This window comes from Uranotaenia lowii, chromosome 2, assembly GCF_029784155.1.
Source record: "Uranotaenia lowii strain MFRU-FL chromosome 2, ASM2978415v1, whole genome shotgun sequence".
Taxonomy (NCBI): domain Eukaryota; kingdom Metazoa; phylum Arthropoda; class Insecta; order Diptera; family Culicidae; genus Uranotaenia; species Uranotaenia lowii.
In genome coordinates this window covers 371,054,440-371,071,384 of record NC_073692.1, presented here as the reverse complement: position 1 = coordinate 371,071,384, position 16,945 = coordinate 371,054,440, and the positions used below count along the sequence as shown (strand labels likewise).

Sequence of the window (16,945 nt, the reverse complement as noted above, 5' to 3'; positions counted from 1 at the left end):
AGCCGTTTCAAATTAACTAATTGTAAAAAATCACTCATTTTGAACATCTTTCAATAACTTGGGAGGGCACATGTTGGTGCAAGAGGGGTTCAAGTGTACCACTTGAACCTCTCTGGCACCAGTAAAATACGGTTTTTGATTAAGTATGATTTTTTCAAAGAAGCAAAAATTGTACATAACAGTAAAATGAAATTTTGATTCAAATACATAGTCCACCTAATACTCTTAGAGGTACTCAACTCAGATTTTTAATTTTATCACTTGGCCCCCTCTGGCTCCAAGGACCTCATTTTATTTCCATTCATTCGATCGATACGGGTCGAGAAATTAACTTCATTCCTGCCGGTTATTGGTTCGATAGGTCAACTGACCTTGCATTACTTGCGGTAGATAGGTACCTATTTGAAAGATTTGTTCAAATTGGAAAACATTCACCATTAGACAAACCGATGATGCAACCGCAGAACAGTCATGAATCAAATTCTGACCTTCATTTCTTCAGTTGAATATCAAAGATGAAGATGAAGATGGAATCTGAAGTTTTATTTTTAAGATAGTTTTAAGCAAACTTTGGTGTTAAAATTTTCAACCAGATCGACCTTTGGCCAAATAAATAATTCACCTTCGTTTGGCGGTTTTAAATATTGATGGGGTCAACAACTGATGATAAGCGCAGCCTTAATCTTTCAGCTGACTCACATACGAGTGAAGATGTTTCCCATGTCTTCCATTCCACCCGAAGAGAAAAACCACAGACAATGAACCTATCCGTGTAGGAATGTCCCTCGCTCGCCATATCGCTGTGTAGATGTAATCGAATTATATTTCAAGAGCTAATTAGATTATCAAACTGGAAATTGCGATTCAAGCTGACCTGCCGGTCAAAGATGATACAAAAAATTGAAGTGGTCAAACGAAAGATGCCCATCATTCCGAGATAAACCCGTCGTTTTGATTCGTCCGGCAGTTCCACTTACCTCTTTGGTGTCGATGGCCTGCTGCAGCTCCCGGAAGTCGTTGTTCCAGACCAACAAGTGGATCGGAAACTTCTGTCCGATTTCCTCGATTGTGAGCATCGCTAGTTGAGCGTTTTGAGAATTGGATGCTGTTATATGAGATCCACTAACGATCAGAGAATCCGTTACAAATAAACCTAGTAACTCGGATTATCTGCAGCTTCTATATTTGCACAGCTTGTGTTCCGAGTGTTGCTTCTGCTGTAGGAATTTTGTTTTATTCGATGATTCACTGGACTCTTGTTATTGATTGCTAATCCGCACAACCCAGCACTATCGTTTCAGTCGTCCAAAATCGAACCGTACAACAATCACTACCGAAAGAACCGTCGTTAATAAACGTACTACAAAAAATATTGTATTAATTTTTTCTGGCTTCTTGTTTTGGAACCTGATCGAAGAACTTTTGCTGGCGATACGATCCGCGACCGTTTTTGCGTGTGTACAAAATGCGACAGATTCTGCTCGACTGCGAGGAAAAACGGGAAAAACCATCGCCGTCGAGTGACATTTCGATACTCCGACAAACGATAGAGCTCAGCGCCGATAGCACTCGTGGAAATCGAGCCGCCGAATTTTTGTAAAAATTCAATCATCATACCCACAAAATGATGATGAATATCTGATACACCAAGGCAAACCTTCAGTTTATTCTATTGGCAAAACTCTAATCTGATGCTCTAATCATTTAAAATTGGAAATCCCCAACAAACATTTTGGCTGATTAAAAACGCCAATTCTCTGATCGTATGCTGTGTTAAGATGCTGATTGCTGTTTCAGCTTTCTGGCTGAAGAATGAAATACTTCAGCGCTGTTTCAGCGTGTAAGGAAGTTTTATTTCAGCCAATAGAAAGTAGGGGAAAATTGGTTGAAGAATAACTCGTTCAGCCTTTGTCCAACCATTTTTGACATTATTCAAATTTGACAGCCGTCAGCTGTACAAGGGTAGCTTCGAAAGCACCTTTCAGCAATAACAAACTTTCTGTTATTCATGTCATGATAGCGAATGGATAAAAATAATTATCGATTAAAAAGTCTAATGATTCGAAATTTCTCACTTTGCTTGGTAAAATGGCCTAGCCGGGAAATTTATATTTTACTAGCTGACCCGGTGTGCTTTGCTACACTTTTCAAAAACAAATGTTATTTTCAGAAACTTTTTAAATTTTTATTGTTTTGTTGGCATTATTTTAAATCAAATAACAACATAATTCATAAGCAACCGCTTTTAAATGAGAACTACAGCTGGAGTTTCGAATTGCAATACAAAGATGACTTAAACAAATTTTCGGAATCTTGATCTGTGAATTTGTGTTAAAAATATGATAATTTTAATCTGTTTCTTTAAGCTTCGCCCTGAAAAAGGAGGGTCTCAAATTAATCTTACGCAAACAATCTAACTTATGAAATCTGGTTGTTTTTGCTTGATATGTTCTAAAAACTGATAAGAGAGCCCCCCTGTCCTCCCTTTCACCCCCTGCTAAATGGAGGACGGGATCTTTAATAATCATACCCATTTTTTTCGTTCCCCAAAATCCACTTATATCATATATAGTTTCATTGGTTGATAAGTTTTTGAGCTTTACAAAATTTATATGGAGCCCCCTCCTCTCTTCCCCTCTCAACACTGTGAAGCGTAAGAGTCTATAACAATCGTAGAAATATATCTCGTAACCAAGTACCTTTCCATGCCATATTTGTTTCCATTGGTTGGCTTCGTATGTATGTATGTTGTATGTTGGTAATCCACCATGGGTGCACGGATTCACCGCAGTTTCTGCCAAAGTATGGGTTCACATGCATTCCTTAGATTATTAGGTTCGACAAATCTCCAATGCAGCGCGCCACCATACCCGGACCCCATGGCTTCGTATGAACTGTTATGTGGTGAATGTATTGCGTGTGTTGATGTAGGTATATTTTGGAAGAACGAATCAATCAGGTGGGCTAGTTTACTTACAGGTATTCCGGCATCCGTGTATATACCTGACCAGCTGGCAACTGATTGAACATTCCAATTATATAGTCAGTTATATAATGAAACACATCTTACCTGTCAGCCCGCTTATGGGATTCGAACCCAAAAGTTTTTCTTGCCGATACCGGGAATCGAACCCAGTACGCCTGGCGTACCAATACCAGACTCGCGCCAGCCTATCCACTAGACCACATCGGCGCTTTGTTTCCATTGGTTGGCTTCGTTAGCATAAATTGAGAACTTATGCTAACAAAATTGTATTGGGCTCACCTCCCTCTTCCTATGTACCTACTCGCTGAAAGGAGGATGATGTGTCAGATAATCATAGAATCATACCAAAATGAATTTTTATGTTAAGATTTGTCCATTTCTCGGATTTTGTAATAAAAAGTTAAATACATTCCTCTTCTCTTCCTATATTCCCAATTCTATCCTCCTACTGCAAGAAAGGAATCGTTTCACATAGGAAAATTTCTAGTATTAAAATACCATCCCATGCCAAATTCGGTTTTATTTGCGTTGTAATTTATTGGGTTATGCATAAACTTGAAAGGAAGTACCATCTCCCCTTCCGTTCTTTCCATTGAATGGAGGGGTGAAAACTTAATATTCCTAAAAATATTTTTCGTATTCAAATACTTTATGATGCCAAATTTGGTATCATTTGCACGATTTATTCTCAAGTTATGCAAAAAATTTGTATGGAAGCCCCTTTTTCCCCCTTTATATCATTCCGCTGAGAAAAGGTGGGGCTTCAATTTATTATAAAAACATTTCTCGTCTCCAAATACCCTCACATGCCAAATATGGTTCAATTTTCTCGATCAGCTCTCCAATTATACTGAAAATTGAAAGGAAGACCTCTCCCCTCCTTTTCATCCACTTTTTTGAAGGAGTGAGGGATACCAAATATTCATAGAAACATTTCTCGTACCCAAATATCGTTCCACGCCAAATTTGGTTCCATTTGCGGTTGTAGTTATCGAGTTATGCAGTAAAAATTGTATGAAACTCCCCTTCCTCTTTCCTTACTCCCCGCTGGAAGAAGGAAGGGGTCTCAAACAATCATTAGAACATGTCACGTTCCCAAATACCCGCCCATGCCAAATTTGGTTCCATTAGCTTAATTAGTTTTTGAGTTATGTAAAAAATATGAAAGAGGCCCCTCCCACCTTAATAGGGAGTTATGGGGACTGGAAAGAGGGAGGGGTCTCAAATAATCATAGAAATATTTTTCGTATCCTAATACCCTTCCATGCTAAATTTGGTTCCATTTGCTTTATTAGTTTTTGAGTTATGTAAAAAATTATGAAAGAGCCCCCCCCCCCTTTATTCTGGAAAGAGGGAGGGGTCTCGAATAACCATTGAATTGTTTTTCGTATCCAAATACCTTCCCATGCCAAATTTGGTTCCAATATCTTGATTAGTTTTCGAGTTGTATGATAAATTGTAAGGTAGCCCCCCTCCCCCCTTCCTATCACCCCATTGAGAGGAGGAAGGGGTACCTAATATTCATAGAAATATTCCTTGTTCCCAAATACCACCCCATGCCAAATTTGATACCATTTACTTGATGCGTTCCCGATTTATGCGAAAAATTTACTTTTGCTTGGGAGGCCCCTCCCCCCCTTCACGATACAGGGAGGGGTCTCAAACCATAATAGGAACTTTCCCCTTCCTCCAATACCCCCACCTGCCAAGTTTCACGCAAATCGGTTCAGTAGTTTTCGAGTCTATAGGGAACAGACAGACAGACAGACAGACAGACAGACAGACAGACAGACAGAAATTCATTTTTATATATATAGATTCTCGAAGCAATTTCAATTTCTTCATATGAAATTGAACTTGATTGAGTGATATTTCGGTCGCTTAAGAGCGACACTTTTCTGATCTTTCGCAGAATGCATGGTTGGTTCTGCTTTCTGCGGCATGAGACCAACAAGTCGTAGGTTCAAAGTTCGAGACAAGTTCGAATGAAAAAAAACACGGGAGGGGAAAAGTAGCTGGCAAACATCGGACGTACATCGGTCAACATTATTTTTGTTTTTTTTTTTTCTGTTGATCCGTCAATTGACGTTTCATGTCATCTTTGCTGATTAATTTCTCCATATCTCGATGTTTAAGGGCTGAACAGCAGCTTCTCCCTTAATTTTGGTTGCCTTCTTTCAGCGAGATAGCTGATTTAAAATTAGAACTAAATAATGTTTCAGCGGTTGTTCAGCAAAAAATGTTTGTTGGGTCAAAATTCAAATTCCTGAATCTTATTTTTGAATCCGGTTCTGAATTATGAAATCTGATTAGAACTCTGATCTGAATCTAAATTCGAAATTTGAATTCGTTGTTTTTGTACGAATAATAATATGAATTCTAGATCTGAATTTTGACTCTGAATTCTGAATCTGAATTCTGAATCTTAATTCTGAATCTGATAACTGAATCTAAATTCTGAAACTGAATTCTGAATCTGAATTCTAAATCTAAATTTTGAAACTGAATTCTGAAACTGAGTTCTGAATCTGAATTCTGAATCTGAATTCTGCATCTAAATTCTGAATCTGAATTCTGCATCTAAATTCTGAATCTGAATTCTGAATCTGAATTCTGAATCTGAATTTTGAATCTGAATCTGAATGCTTGTTGGTATAAGAGTGTAAGCTGTAGCGTACTCATTGCACAACTAAGAACTATAAGTTGAGGTTTCACACAGTAGTGTGTAAAATTCGTTTTTTCACTCCGTTATGTATTCTTGCATTACTGTACAATAAACGTTTGAATAGGGAGGACGCTTTTCTTTCTACTGCGTGTTATCTCTCCCTATAGGTTATGGGCCTATAAAACACGTTGTTTTTTTCTCGTACAGTTTTTTCGGTCGTAAAAAAGTTTTTTCGCGAGTTTGCGAACCGTGAAAATGAGCGTCGGTAATGTTTCGAGCCTTCCCGGAATCGAGCGCCTAATCGGTCGCGAAAATTGGGCGACATGGAAGTTTGCGGTGCAAACTTACCTTGAGCTGGAGGATCTCTGGTGTACGGTAAAACCAGGTCGTAAGGCGGACGGAACAGAGGAAGACATCGATCCGGATAAAAATCGCAAAGCCCGAGCCAAAATAATTCTCCTCTTGGACCCGGTAAACTACGTGCACGTTCGCGATGCCGCAACCGCGCGGGATGTTTGGCAGAAATTGGAGACGGCTTTTGAGGACACGGGGCTAACGCGGCGCGTAGGTTTGTTGCATAAATTGATCAAAACCGAGCTCGCCTCCTGTGATTCGATGAGTGATTACGTCAACCGGATCATAACGACCGCACATCAACTGGATGGAATCGGATTTCCCATATCCGAAGAATGGATTGGAACCCTCCTGCTCGCCGGATTGCCAGAGGAGTATCGCCCTATGATAATGGCGTTAGAAAACTCCGGAACCCCAATTACCGGTGATGCAATAAAAACAAAATTATTGCAAGAGGTACAATCTCCCGGAAACGACTCCGCCCTGACCGCGAAAAAGTTCTCTGGAAGTGGTGGTAAGTTCAAACAAAACCACACCACTACATCGAAAGGTCCGAAGTGTCGACAGTGTGGCAAATACGGGCATATTGCTCGTGAGTGTAGAGGTGCAAGTGCAAATGCTGAAGGTGCCAAGAAGAAGCAAAATGCACTCAGTACAGTGTTCTCCTTTTCGGCGATAACAAACAAAAACGGCTGGTATGTAGACTCTGGGGCAAGTGCCCACATGACTGGCAACAGTGAGTTTTTGGATGACATCAGGCCAGCAACCGGAAATGTCATAGCTGCGAACGGAGGTAATATGAAAGTGACTGGCACTGGTACTGCCACCTTGCATCCCAAGTGCAATAGTGATGACGTTTTAGTGAGTGAAGTGCAACTGGTACCGGAACTGTCGGTGAACTTAATATCGGTAAACCAGATAGTGAAAAAAGGATATTCAGTTATTTTTGCGAACTCTGGGTGCAAGATAGTGAACAGCGATGGTGAAGTTGTGGTCACTGCTAACCGCGAAGATGATCTGTTTCGTGTTGAGCAAAAACGGGATTCTAGTGCTCTAACATGTTCGTCTGCCGGAAGTCTTAGTATGTGGCACAAGAGACTTGGACACTTGAACAATGACAGTGTAAAAAAGTTATCCACCGGTTTAGTGAACGGAATTAAAATTGTCGGACAAAACGATAAAAGTGATTGTGTTGTATGCCCAATGGGAAAACATTGTAGGCTACCGTTCGGAAAAACGGGTTCACGCGCGTCGAGTTTGCTCGAATTAGTCCATACGGACATTTGTGGTCCGATGGAAGTGACATCAATAGGTAAAAGTCGGTATTATCTAGCCTTTGTGGATGATTTTTCTCGCAAAATGTGGGTTTATTTTTTGAAAACAAAGACTGAGACGGAAGTGCTTAGTGTCTTTAAAGTTTTTCACGCGATGGCGGAACGCCTCTCGGGACAAAAACTGAAAACCCTCCGCAGCGACAATGGCAAAGAGTTTGTTAACGCCGGTTTTGAGAATTATCTGAAGAAGAATGGGATCCAACATCAGAAGTCGAACGCATACACGCCGGAACAGAACGGAATGGCGGAGCGAGCCAATCGTTCAATAGTGGAGCGCGCAAGATGTATGCTGCATCAGGCAGGGCTGGAGAAGTCGTTTTGGGCCGAGACGGTCAATACCTCTGTGTACCTGATCAACCGGTCCCCGACCCGCGGACATGATTCGACCCCTGAGGAAATCTGGACAGGCAAAAAGCCGGATTTGTCGAACATCAGGCACAGAGAACAGACGTACAAGCTCGAACAAAAAATCTTTAAAAAAGTGTGTAAAATTTCAAATGCTGACACCCAAAAAATACGTTGAAACTTGACTTAAAACAGTGCCATCTATTGCGCCGTTCAAAAGTTACAAATCAAATTTTCACAGTTCTCTTTGGCGTATTTGGAGACATCTGGCGGTTAAGCCAAAAAGGAAAAATTGGTTAAAATGTTCGTTGGAAATTTTACACAAGTTTCGTGAGATAGCTTGTACGTCTGTTCTCTGTGCATCAGGATTTTCGGCACGAGAACTATGGTTCAAATTCCGAAACAACGACGTAGGAAGTGGGATCCAAAATCTCATGAGTGTATCCTGGTCGGCTTCGACGAGCTCACGAAAGGGTATAAGCTCTATGACCCGAAGTCGCGAAAAGTGTTTGTAAGCCGAGAAGTGACCTTCATTGATGAAGGTGCCCCGAAAATCGCAAGCCGCAAACAAGGAACTGTGGTTCTACAGGATTTCGACGAAGAGGTGTCGCTGGGCCCAACAGCGAAAATTGGAGAGCGGCAGGAGGAAGTCAACGAAGAAACTGACGACGAGGAGTTCTTTTCTGATGCCACAGAAACTTTTCGTGGCGACATCAGTGACGACGAAGTATTCCGAGGTTTCGAATCTGACGCAGTGACTTCCGTGCTCCCGCCGCGCAAATCTTCAAAACCACCTCAGTCACAGGTGTTGAGGCGAAGCGGTAGGGAGCACGTACTTCCACGTAAGTACAATGATTTTCAAGTTCCGAAGAAAGGTCTGCCGCGTTCTAATTCTTTACAGCAAACTGGTCCGAACGCAATCAATCATGATGGCGAAAATTTGGCTGGCCCTGTAGCTGAATCCAAGGTCAATTTCGGCGAGGTGGCTGCATCGTCATTCGCCGGCCAAAAGGAGATCGAAGACGACCCGGTTTCTCACCAGGAAGCGCTTTCGAGAGGAGACGCCGAATGCTGGACGAAGGCAATGCGTCAAGAATACCAGGCACTTATTCGGAACAATACATGGACTTTGACCGAGTTGCCACCTGGTCGCAAAGCGATCAAATGTAAATGGGTTTTTAAAACCAAGCACGACGCAAATGGCAACATCGACAGACACAAAGCCCGCTTAGTAATCAAAGGGTACTCGCAACGCAGGGGGGTCGATTATGACGAGACTTATTCCCCAGTCGTGCGTCACAGCTCGTTGCGGTACTTGTTCGCCTTAGCAGCGAAACATGATTTGTCGGTGGAACAGATGGATGCGACGACTGCATTCCTGCAAAGCGAGCTCAAAGAAGAAATCTTTATGGAGCAGCCTCCGTGCTTTCAAGATGCCGACCGAACCAAGGTGTGCCGCCTAAACAAAGCACTGTATGGCCTAAGGCAGTCAAGCCGGACGTGGAACTGCAAACTTGATACAGCTTTGAAAAAGCTGGGACTCAAACCTTCGAAGTACGACACCTGTCTCTACTATCGTCTAAACGGTAGAGAAATGTTGTTTGTAGCAGTTTACGTTGACGACGTAGTTCTTTTCTCGAATGACGACAACCTGAAGAACGAAGTCAAGTCCAAGCTAAAGTCCATGTTCCAGATGAAAGATTTAGGAACAGCCAGCTGTTGCCTAGGAATCCGAATAACCCGTACGGACAGTACCATTTCCCTCGACCAGGAACCGTATATTGAATCCCTGCTCGCTAGATTCAACATGCAAAATTGTAAGGCCGTGTCAACACCGATGAACACAAGTGAACGCCTGGCAAAGGACATGTCGCCGAAGACGACCGAGGAAATTGACAGGATGAAGAACGTTCCTTATCAGGAGGCCGTGGGAGCACTCATGTATTTGGCCCAGTGCACACGCCCTGATATACTATTCGCTGAGAACCATCTTAGTCGCTTCAACACATGCGCTGGTGAGAAACATTGGGAAGCTGTCAAGCACCTGCTGCGATACGTACGAGGATCGTCGAAGATGAAGCTGTGTTACACAAAATCCCCCGAATCGGAACTTGTTGGATACACCGATGCCAACTGGGCTGCAGACTTGGATGACCGGAAGTCAACAAGTGGCTACTTGTTCACTTTCCAAGGAGGAGCAGTCTCGTGGTGCTGCAAGCGACAACCAACTGTCGCACTATCGTCGTGCGAGGCAGAGTACATGGCTCTTTCTGCCTCGGTTCAAGAAGCTGCATGGTGGAGAGGTCTCATCTCCGAGTTTGGTAAAACTCGTTCTTTACCTCTTCGCTGCGACAACCAAAGTGCTATCTGCGTGGCCAAAAATGGTGGTTATACGCCGCGTACCAAGCACATAGACATCAGACACCACTACATCCGTGAGGCGTTGGAGCAAAACGTTGTGACGCTGAGCTACGTGAGCACCGACGAACAACTGGCGGATGGTCTAACCAAACCGTTGGAGCGCATCAAGCTCGAGCGTAACCGGACTGCAATGGGCATCACCCGAACAGCTTAAGGAGGAGTGTTGGTATAAGAGTGTAAGCTGTAGCGTACTCATTGCACAACTAAGAACTATAAGTTGAGGTTTCACACAGTAGTGTGTAAAATTCGTTTTTTCACTCCGTTATGTATTCTTGCATTACTGTACAATAAACGTTTGAATAGGGAGGACGCTTTTCTTTCTACTGCGCGTTATCTCTCCCTATAATGCTGAATGTGAATTCTGAATCTGAATTCTGAATCGGAATTCTGAATCTGAATTCTGAATCTGAATTCTGAATCTGAATTCTGAATCTGAATTCTGAATCTGAATTCTGAATCTGAATTCTGAATCTGAATTCTGAATCTGAATTCTGAATCTGAATTCTGAATCTGAATTCTGAATCTGAATTCTGAATCTGAATTCTGAATCGGAATTCTGAATCTGAATTCTGAATCTGAATTCTGAATCTGAATTCTGAATCTGAATTCTGAATCTGAATTCTGAATCTGAATTCTGAATCTGAATTCTGAATCTGAATTCTGAATCTGAATTCTGAATCTGAATTCTGAATCTGAATTCTGAATCTGAATTCTGAATCTGAATTCTGAATCTGAATTCTGAATCTGAATTCTGAATCTGAATTCTGAATCTGAATTCTGAATCTGAATTTTGAATCTGAATCTGAATGCTGAATGTGAATTCTGAATCTGAATTCTGAATCGGAATTCTGAATCTGAATTCTGAATCTGAATTCTGAATCTGAATTCTGAATCTGAATTCTGAATCTGAATTCTGAATCTGAATTCTGAATCTGAATTCTGAATCTGAATTCTGAATCTGAATTCTGAATTCTGAATCTGAATTCTGAATCTGAATTCTGAATCTGAATTCTGAATCTGAATTCTGAATCTGAATTCTGAATCTGAATTCTGAATCTGAATTCTGAATCTGAATTCTGAATCTGAATTCTGAATCTGAATTCTGAATCTGAATTCTGAATCTGAATTCTGAATCTGAATTCTGAATCTGAATTCTGAATCTGAATTCTGAATCTGAATTCTGAATCTGAATTCTGAATCTGAATTCTGAATCTGAATTCTGAATCTGAATTCTGAATCTGAATTCTGAATCTGAATTCTGAATCTGAATTCTGAATCTGAATTCTGAATCTGAATTCTGAATCTGAATTCTGAATCTGAATTCTGAATCTGAATTCTGAATCTGAATTCTGAATCTGAATTCTGAATCTGAATTCTGAATCTGAATTTTGAATCTGAATTCTGAATCTGAATTCTGAATCTGAATTCTGAATCTGAATTCTGAATCTGAATTCTGAATCTGAATTCTGAATCTGAATTCTGAATCTGAATTTTGAATCTGAATCTGAATGCTGAATGTGAATTCTGAATCTGAATTCTGAATCGGAATTCTGAATCTGAATTCTGAATATGAATTCTGAATCTGAATTCTGAATCTGAATTCTGAATCTGAATTCTGAATCTGAATTCTGAATCTGAATTCTGAATCTGAATTCTGAATCTGAATTCTGAATCTGAATTCTGAATCTGAATTCTGAATTCTGAATCTTAATTCGGAATTTGAATCTGAGTTCGGAATTCTGAATCTGAATTCTGATTTTGAATTCCGAATCCGAATTCTGAATCTAAATTTTGAATCTAAATTCTGAATCTGAATTCTGAATCTGAATTCTGAATCTGAATTCAGAATATGAATTCTGAATCTGAATTCTGAATCTGAATTCTGAATCTGAATGCTGAATCTGAATTCTGAATCTGAATTCTGAATCTGAGTTCTGAATCTGAATTCTGAATCTAAATTCTGAATTTGAATTCTGAATCTTAAATCTGAATCTGAATGCTGAGCCTGAATTCTGCATCTGATTTCTGAATCTGAATTCTGAATATGAATTCTGAATCTGAATTCTGAATCTACATTTGAATCTGAATTCTCAATTTGAATTCTGAATCTGAATTCTGACTCTGAATTCTGAATCTGAATTCTAAATCTTAATTATTAATCTGAATTCTGCGTCTTGAAACAGAATTCTGCCTCTCAATTCAGGAAAAAAAATTCTGATTGAATTTTTGGAGTTGTATTCTGATGAATTCTTGAATCCGAACTTTGAATAAGGATTTTAATTTTCTTTAATAATAATTCTGTATTTGAGTTGAAATTTATCGCGGACAAAAATTTTGAAACCACTGAACACATCTAAACATTTGCTCGAAAAAGTTTGCTGTTTTGTTTCACCTTTTTTGGATGCCCCGCAAATCCGACAGTTTATTTTCGAGCAAAAGTCCGCGTTGCCAGAAAACTCAGCTAGAGATCTTTTAATGTAGATTGAATAATAAACGGTTTAAAAATTTTAATGATATTTAAAGGCATTATTTCGAATACATGAAAGATTTAAATAGGATTACATATATATTTTTTTTCCATTTTGTTCTTTTGGCACGAACCATGGGAATGGAATATAGTAATTATTTTCTCATAACTGTGATTCTCTGTGATTGAAATTTAATTCGAATTAGTTGATCACAAATTCAATGTATGTATCATTTTTAAAAATAAAAAAATCAATTTTTCATATCAAACTCGGGTAATTTTAATATCATTGTGATTTTATTAATTTTAAAATATTATTTTTACTATTTCAACTAATTTAAAAAATAACTATGAATTTTTAATCGAATTCCGCAACCCGCTTCACGATTGTGGTAAAACATCGATTAAATAAATAAACTGTTAACACTGTTTGTAGGTTTAAAAAATGCGAGTCTTGTGCGACTGTTGCGCTCCTTAATTTCTCGAATATTTCGTTGTAAAATTGTGCCTTCGTTATCAATTTCGGTCACAAATCGTGTGTAAGTGTTAATCGAAACCGGTGAAATAGTGCTCTCTACTAATTTTGGCAGGAAACCCAGGGAAAAGTTTCGATTTTCGGTGACACGATAGCAAAACATTCCTTCGCTGCTGCTGGGTTTGAATTTGTGCTCATCACATCAGTGTTTGTGTGAAAGGGTCTTCTATACTGGAGTGGAAACTGGCTTGATGGCCCCGGTTGGGCATCGCACGTACACAACTGGTCCCGGAACAGGTTCAATTTGTGTGTGGAAAAACAAGAAAATATAATATAAAGCCAAACGGACGGATGGTTTGGCAAAGTGTCGTCGACGGGATATTGTTTTCCAATTTGAACCACCACCAGCAACAGTGAATGAAGTGCATCATCCTTCAAAAGGGTTTAGAGCGGATTCTCTGTTGCACCTGAGCCTTCCTGAACTTCCAACTAGATCCTCCAGCACCAGTTCAAGAAGGCTATCGTCGAACTTGTTAAGGGTGAGTTAAGATTGTTTAATAAGTAACTTTATCTATTTGTAGTTTCATATCTTCAAATTTTGCATAGAATTTGAGACTACATATTAAAATTTTTAAGGAAAAAAGTTAAAAGTTAATGAACAAAAAGTTTATATAACTGGATTTAACATAACATCATCGACCAAAAAAAAACCCCCATTCGTTGCAGTGGATGAGAACGGAAGTCTCCGGTTGTCTTTTTATATCTCTCGTATGTCTGACTGGTGGTTGCTGGCACCTTGCATGTCTCCTCACAGATTCTATGATGCACCCCCGAAGAAAACGACCGGCAGTCCGGCTCCGTAAGGAAAAAAAAGAATCCAATAATAAAGAAGTAAAAAAAAAACAACACTTCAAATCCAATCTGCTGTCTACGCGAAGGGTTCCTTCCAAGTTCCAACCCAACAGTTGTGTTGTGTGTATTTTTATCTATCTATTACCCCATCCATTCTCAACCGGGCCGACTGTGCGTTTCGTTTCGGTATCCGATGAGTATTATGTAGGTCCGCTCTGCTGCACTGCACCACACACAGAAATAGCACACATTCTGACCTGAGGAAGGTTCTGTTCTGATGAGCCCTTAAGGCCCTTTTTCCATTCCTCATAAGACCGTCCGCTGCTCATGTTTGATGGTACCTACCTACTTACTGCCTTCTTTCGTTCACACGAGCACCCATGTATTTGCATCTTTCTTGAGATTGGGGATTTTTTTTATATTATAAAGATTGGATTGCATTGCGATCGACAACCGTATAGGGAATCAGTGCAGTTGGATTTAATTGCTTAATATTAATGTTCTGAAGTGCTCTGAATGTACATTTACCTTCTATATGCTTTCAAATTGGCGTTAAACATTATTTGTCGTGAATATTGATGAAGTTTTAGAACAATTCTTAAATACTGAACGTCTTTTTTGTTTTCGGAAGATAAAAAAAGTCTAAAAATGTAGCTTTAATATTTTAAAAAATATTTTGTAGTAAGACAAAGTCATTAGATTTTTCATAATTACAACAATTATATTCGGCAAAAACTTGGATAAAACCATTTTTTAATTGACTGCTTTTTAACAAGTGTTTTTTTAATACTATTGTTGTCTATTTTCGTTTTGAAAACGAAATCATTTAACGCTGGCGACCAAATTCCTCTCAGGAAAGGTTATGCAATTGTATATTTCCATTCGAATGAATAATTACGGAGCCAACAGCACCGCCCTCATCGTTGCAATGAAATCGTTCAACCGTTTTTCGGAGGATTTTGACTTCTTTTAAGGAATGTTTTTCGAAGAAAGGTGATAAGGGCCTTAAGAACCCCATAGGTAGACTTAAATGTTTTGTTGTTAGTGTTAAGTCATCTTGTCTACTCTAAACTTTTATTTTCTCTGATGATTGGCACAAGAAGTGGAATAAGTTTGATTTGGAGGAGCGAGAGATAAAATACCAAGAAAAGAGAAAATTTAAAGCGAGGGTGAGAAACTGTAGTGAGTAAATTGGAAGACAAGTGAGTAAATAGACACGGAAAAGATAGTAGAAGATACGAATAAGAGAAATTTAGATAGCAGAGAGAGAATGAGAATAAAGCAGTGATATAGAAGAGCAGAGAGAGAAAAAAGAAAGTGGAAAGAGTATAAAGACGTTAAAAAGCGAGTAGAGAGAAAAAAAGAGTGGAGGGAAAAAAGAGTTAAGAGAGTAAAAAAACAGTCCAAAAAAAATAAGGGAGTAGAGAGAGAGAAAAAAGAGCATGTAGTGGAAAAGAGCATGTAGCGACAAAAAAGTAGAGAAAGAAAAAAACAAAGAGAAGCGCGAGAAACGAAAGAAGGTTGAAAGAGAAAAACGAATGAGAGTTGAGAGAGAAAAGTGAGCATTGAAAGAAAACAAGACTTAAAAGACAACAAGAAAACAAGAGATAGCAAAAAAATCAGAGATAGGCGAGAGAAAAAAAAAACAAATAGAAAAAACGAAAGTCGAGAAGGAAAAGAGAGAGTGGTGAGATAAAACATAGAGTTGAGAGACAAAAAAGAGAGTAAAGAGAAAAAAGAAAATAAATAGAAAGTAGAAAGAGAAAAAAAGATAGTCGAGAGAGAAAAAAGAGAGTAGAGAGAGAAAAAAGAGAGTAGAGAGAGAAAAAAGAGAGTAGAGAGAGAAAAAGCGAGTAGAGAGAGAAAAAAGAGAGTAGAGAGTGAAAAAAGAGAGTAGAGAGTGAAAAAAGAGAGAAGAGAGAGAAAAAAGAGAGTAGAGAGAGCAAAAAGAGAGTAGAGAGAAAAAAGAGCGTAGAGAGAGAAAAAAGAAAGTAGAGAGAGAAAAAAGAGAGTAGAGAGAGAAAAAAGAGAGTAGAGAGAAAAAAGCGTAGAGAGCGAAAAAAAAGAGTAGAGAAAAAAAGCAGAGAGAAAAAAGAGCGTAGAGACAGAAAAAAGAGAGTAGAAAGAGAAAAAAGAAAGTAGAGAGAGGAAAAAGAGAGTAGTGAGAGAAAACAAATAAAGTAGTGTGAGAAAAAATAGAGTATAGAGAGAAAAAAGAGAGTAGAGAGAGAAAAAAGAGAGTAGAGAAAGAAAAAAGAGAGTAGAGAAGGAAAAAAGAGAGTAGAAAGAGAGGGAAAAAAGTGTTGCGGGAAAAAAAAGAAAGTAGAGAGCGAAAAAAGAGAGTAGAGAGAGAAAAAAGAGAGTAGGGAGAGAAAAAAGAGAGTAGAGAGAGAAAAAAGAGAGTAGAGAGAGAAAAAAGAGAGTACAGAGATAAAAAAGAGAGTAGAGAGAGAGGGAAAAAAGTGTAGGGATAGAGGGAAAAAAGTGTAAAGAGAGAGGGAAAAAGTGTAGAGGAAGAGGGAAAAAAGTGTAGAGAGAGAAAAATGAGAGTAGAGAGAGAAAAAAGAGAGTATAGAGAGAAAAAAAGAGAGTAGAGAGAAAAAAGAGAGTAGAGAGAAAAAAAGAGAGTAGAGAGAAAAAAGAGAGTAGAAAGAGAGAAAAAAGAGAGTAAAGAGAAAGGAAAAAGAGAGTAGAGAGAGAGAAAAAAGAGAGTAGAGAGAGAAAAAAGAGAGTAGAGAGAGAAAAAGAGAGTAGAGGAAGAAAAAAGAAGGTAGAAAGAAGAAAAAGATAGTAGAGAGAGAAAAAAGAGCGTCGAGACAGAAAAAAGAAAGTAGAAAGAGAAAAAGAAAGTAGAGAGAGAAAAAAGAGAGTAGAGAGAGAAAAAACAGAGTAGAGAGAGAAAAAAGTGAGTAGAGAGAAAAAAAAGAGAGTAGAGAGAGAAAAGTGAGTAGAGAGAGCAAAAATAGAGTATAGAGAGAAAAAAGAGAGTAGAGAGAAAGAAAAAATGGAGTAGAGAGAAAGGAAAAAGAGAGTAGAGAGAGAAAAA

The 16,945-nt window shown here is 39.0% G+C and overlaps 2 protein-coding genes across 4 annotated transcripts in view; one reads left to right on the top strand and one right to left on the bottom strand.

Moving 5' to 3' along the window:
- The window catches only part of LOC129741096 (ankyrin repeat domain-containing protein 13D), a 29,849-nt gene extending 28,364 nt beyond the window's left edge, over window positions 1-1,485 (bottom strand). For all 3 annotated transcript variants that reach the window (XM_055732797.1, XM_055732798.1, XM_055732799.1), the window contains exon 1: window positions 978-1,485. In XM_055732797.1, the coding sequence (XP_055588772.1) occupies window positions 978-1,076 (99 nt within the window). In that variant the 5' untranslated portion in view covers window positions 1,077-1,485. The remainder of the gene's footprint in view (window positions 1-977) is intronic.
- An 11,525-nt stretch (window positions 1,486-13,010) lies between these two features.
- The window catches only part of LOC129750155 (membrane-associated guanylate kinase, WW and PDZ domain-containing protein 1), a 77,761-nt gene continuing 73,826 nt past the window's right edge, over window positions 13,011-16,945 (top strand). The window contains exon 1 of the mRNA XM_055745398.1: window positions 13,011-13,586. The gene's annotated coding sequence lies outside the window, so the exon portion shown is untranslated. The remainder of the gene's footprint in view (window positions 13,587-16,945) is intronic.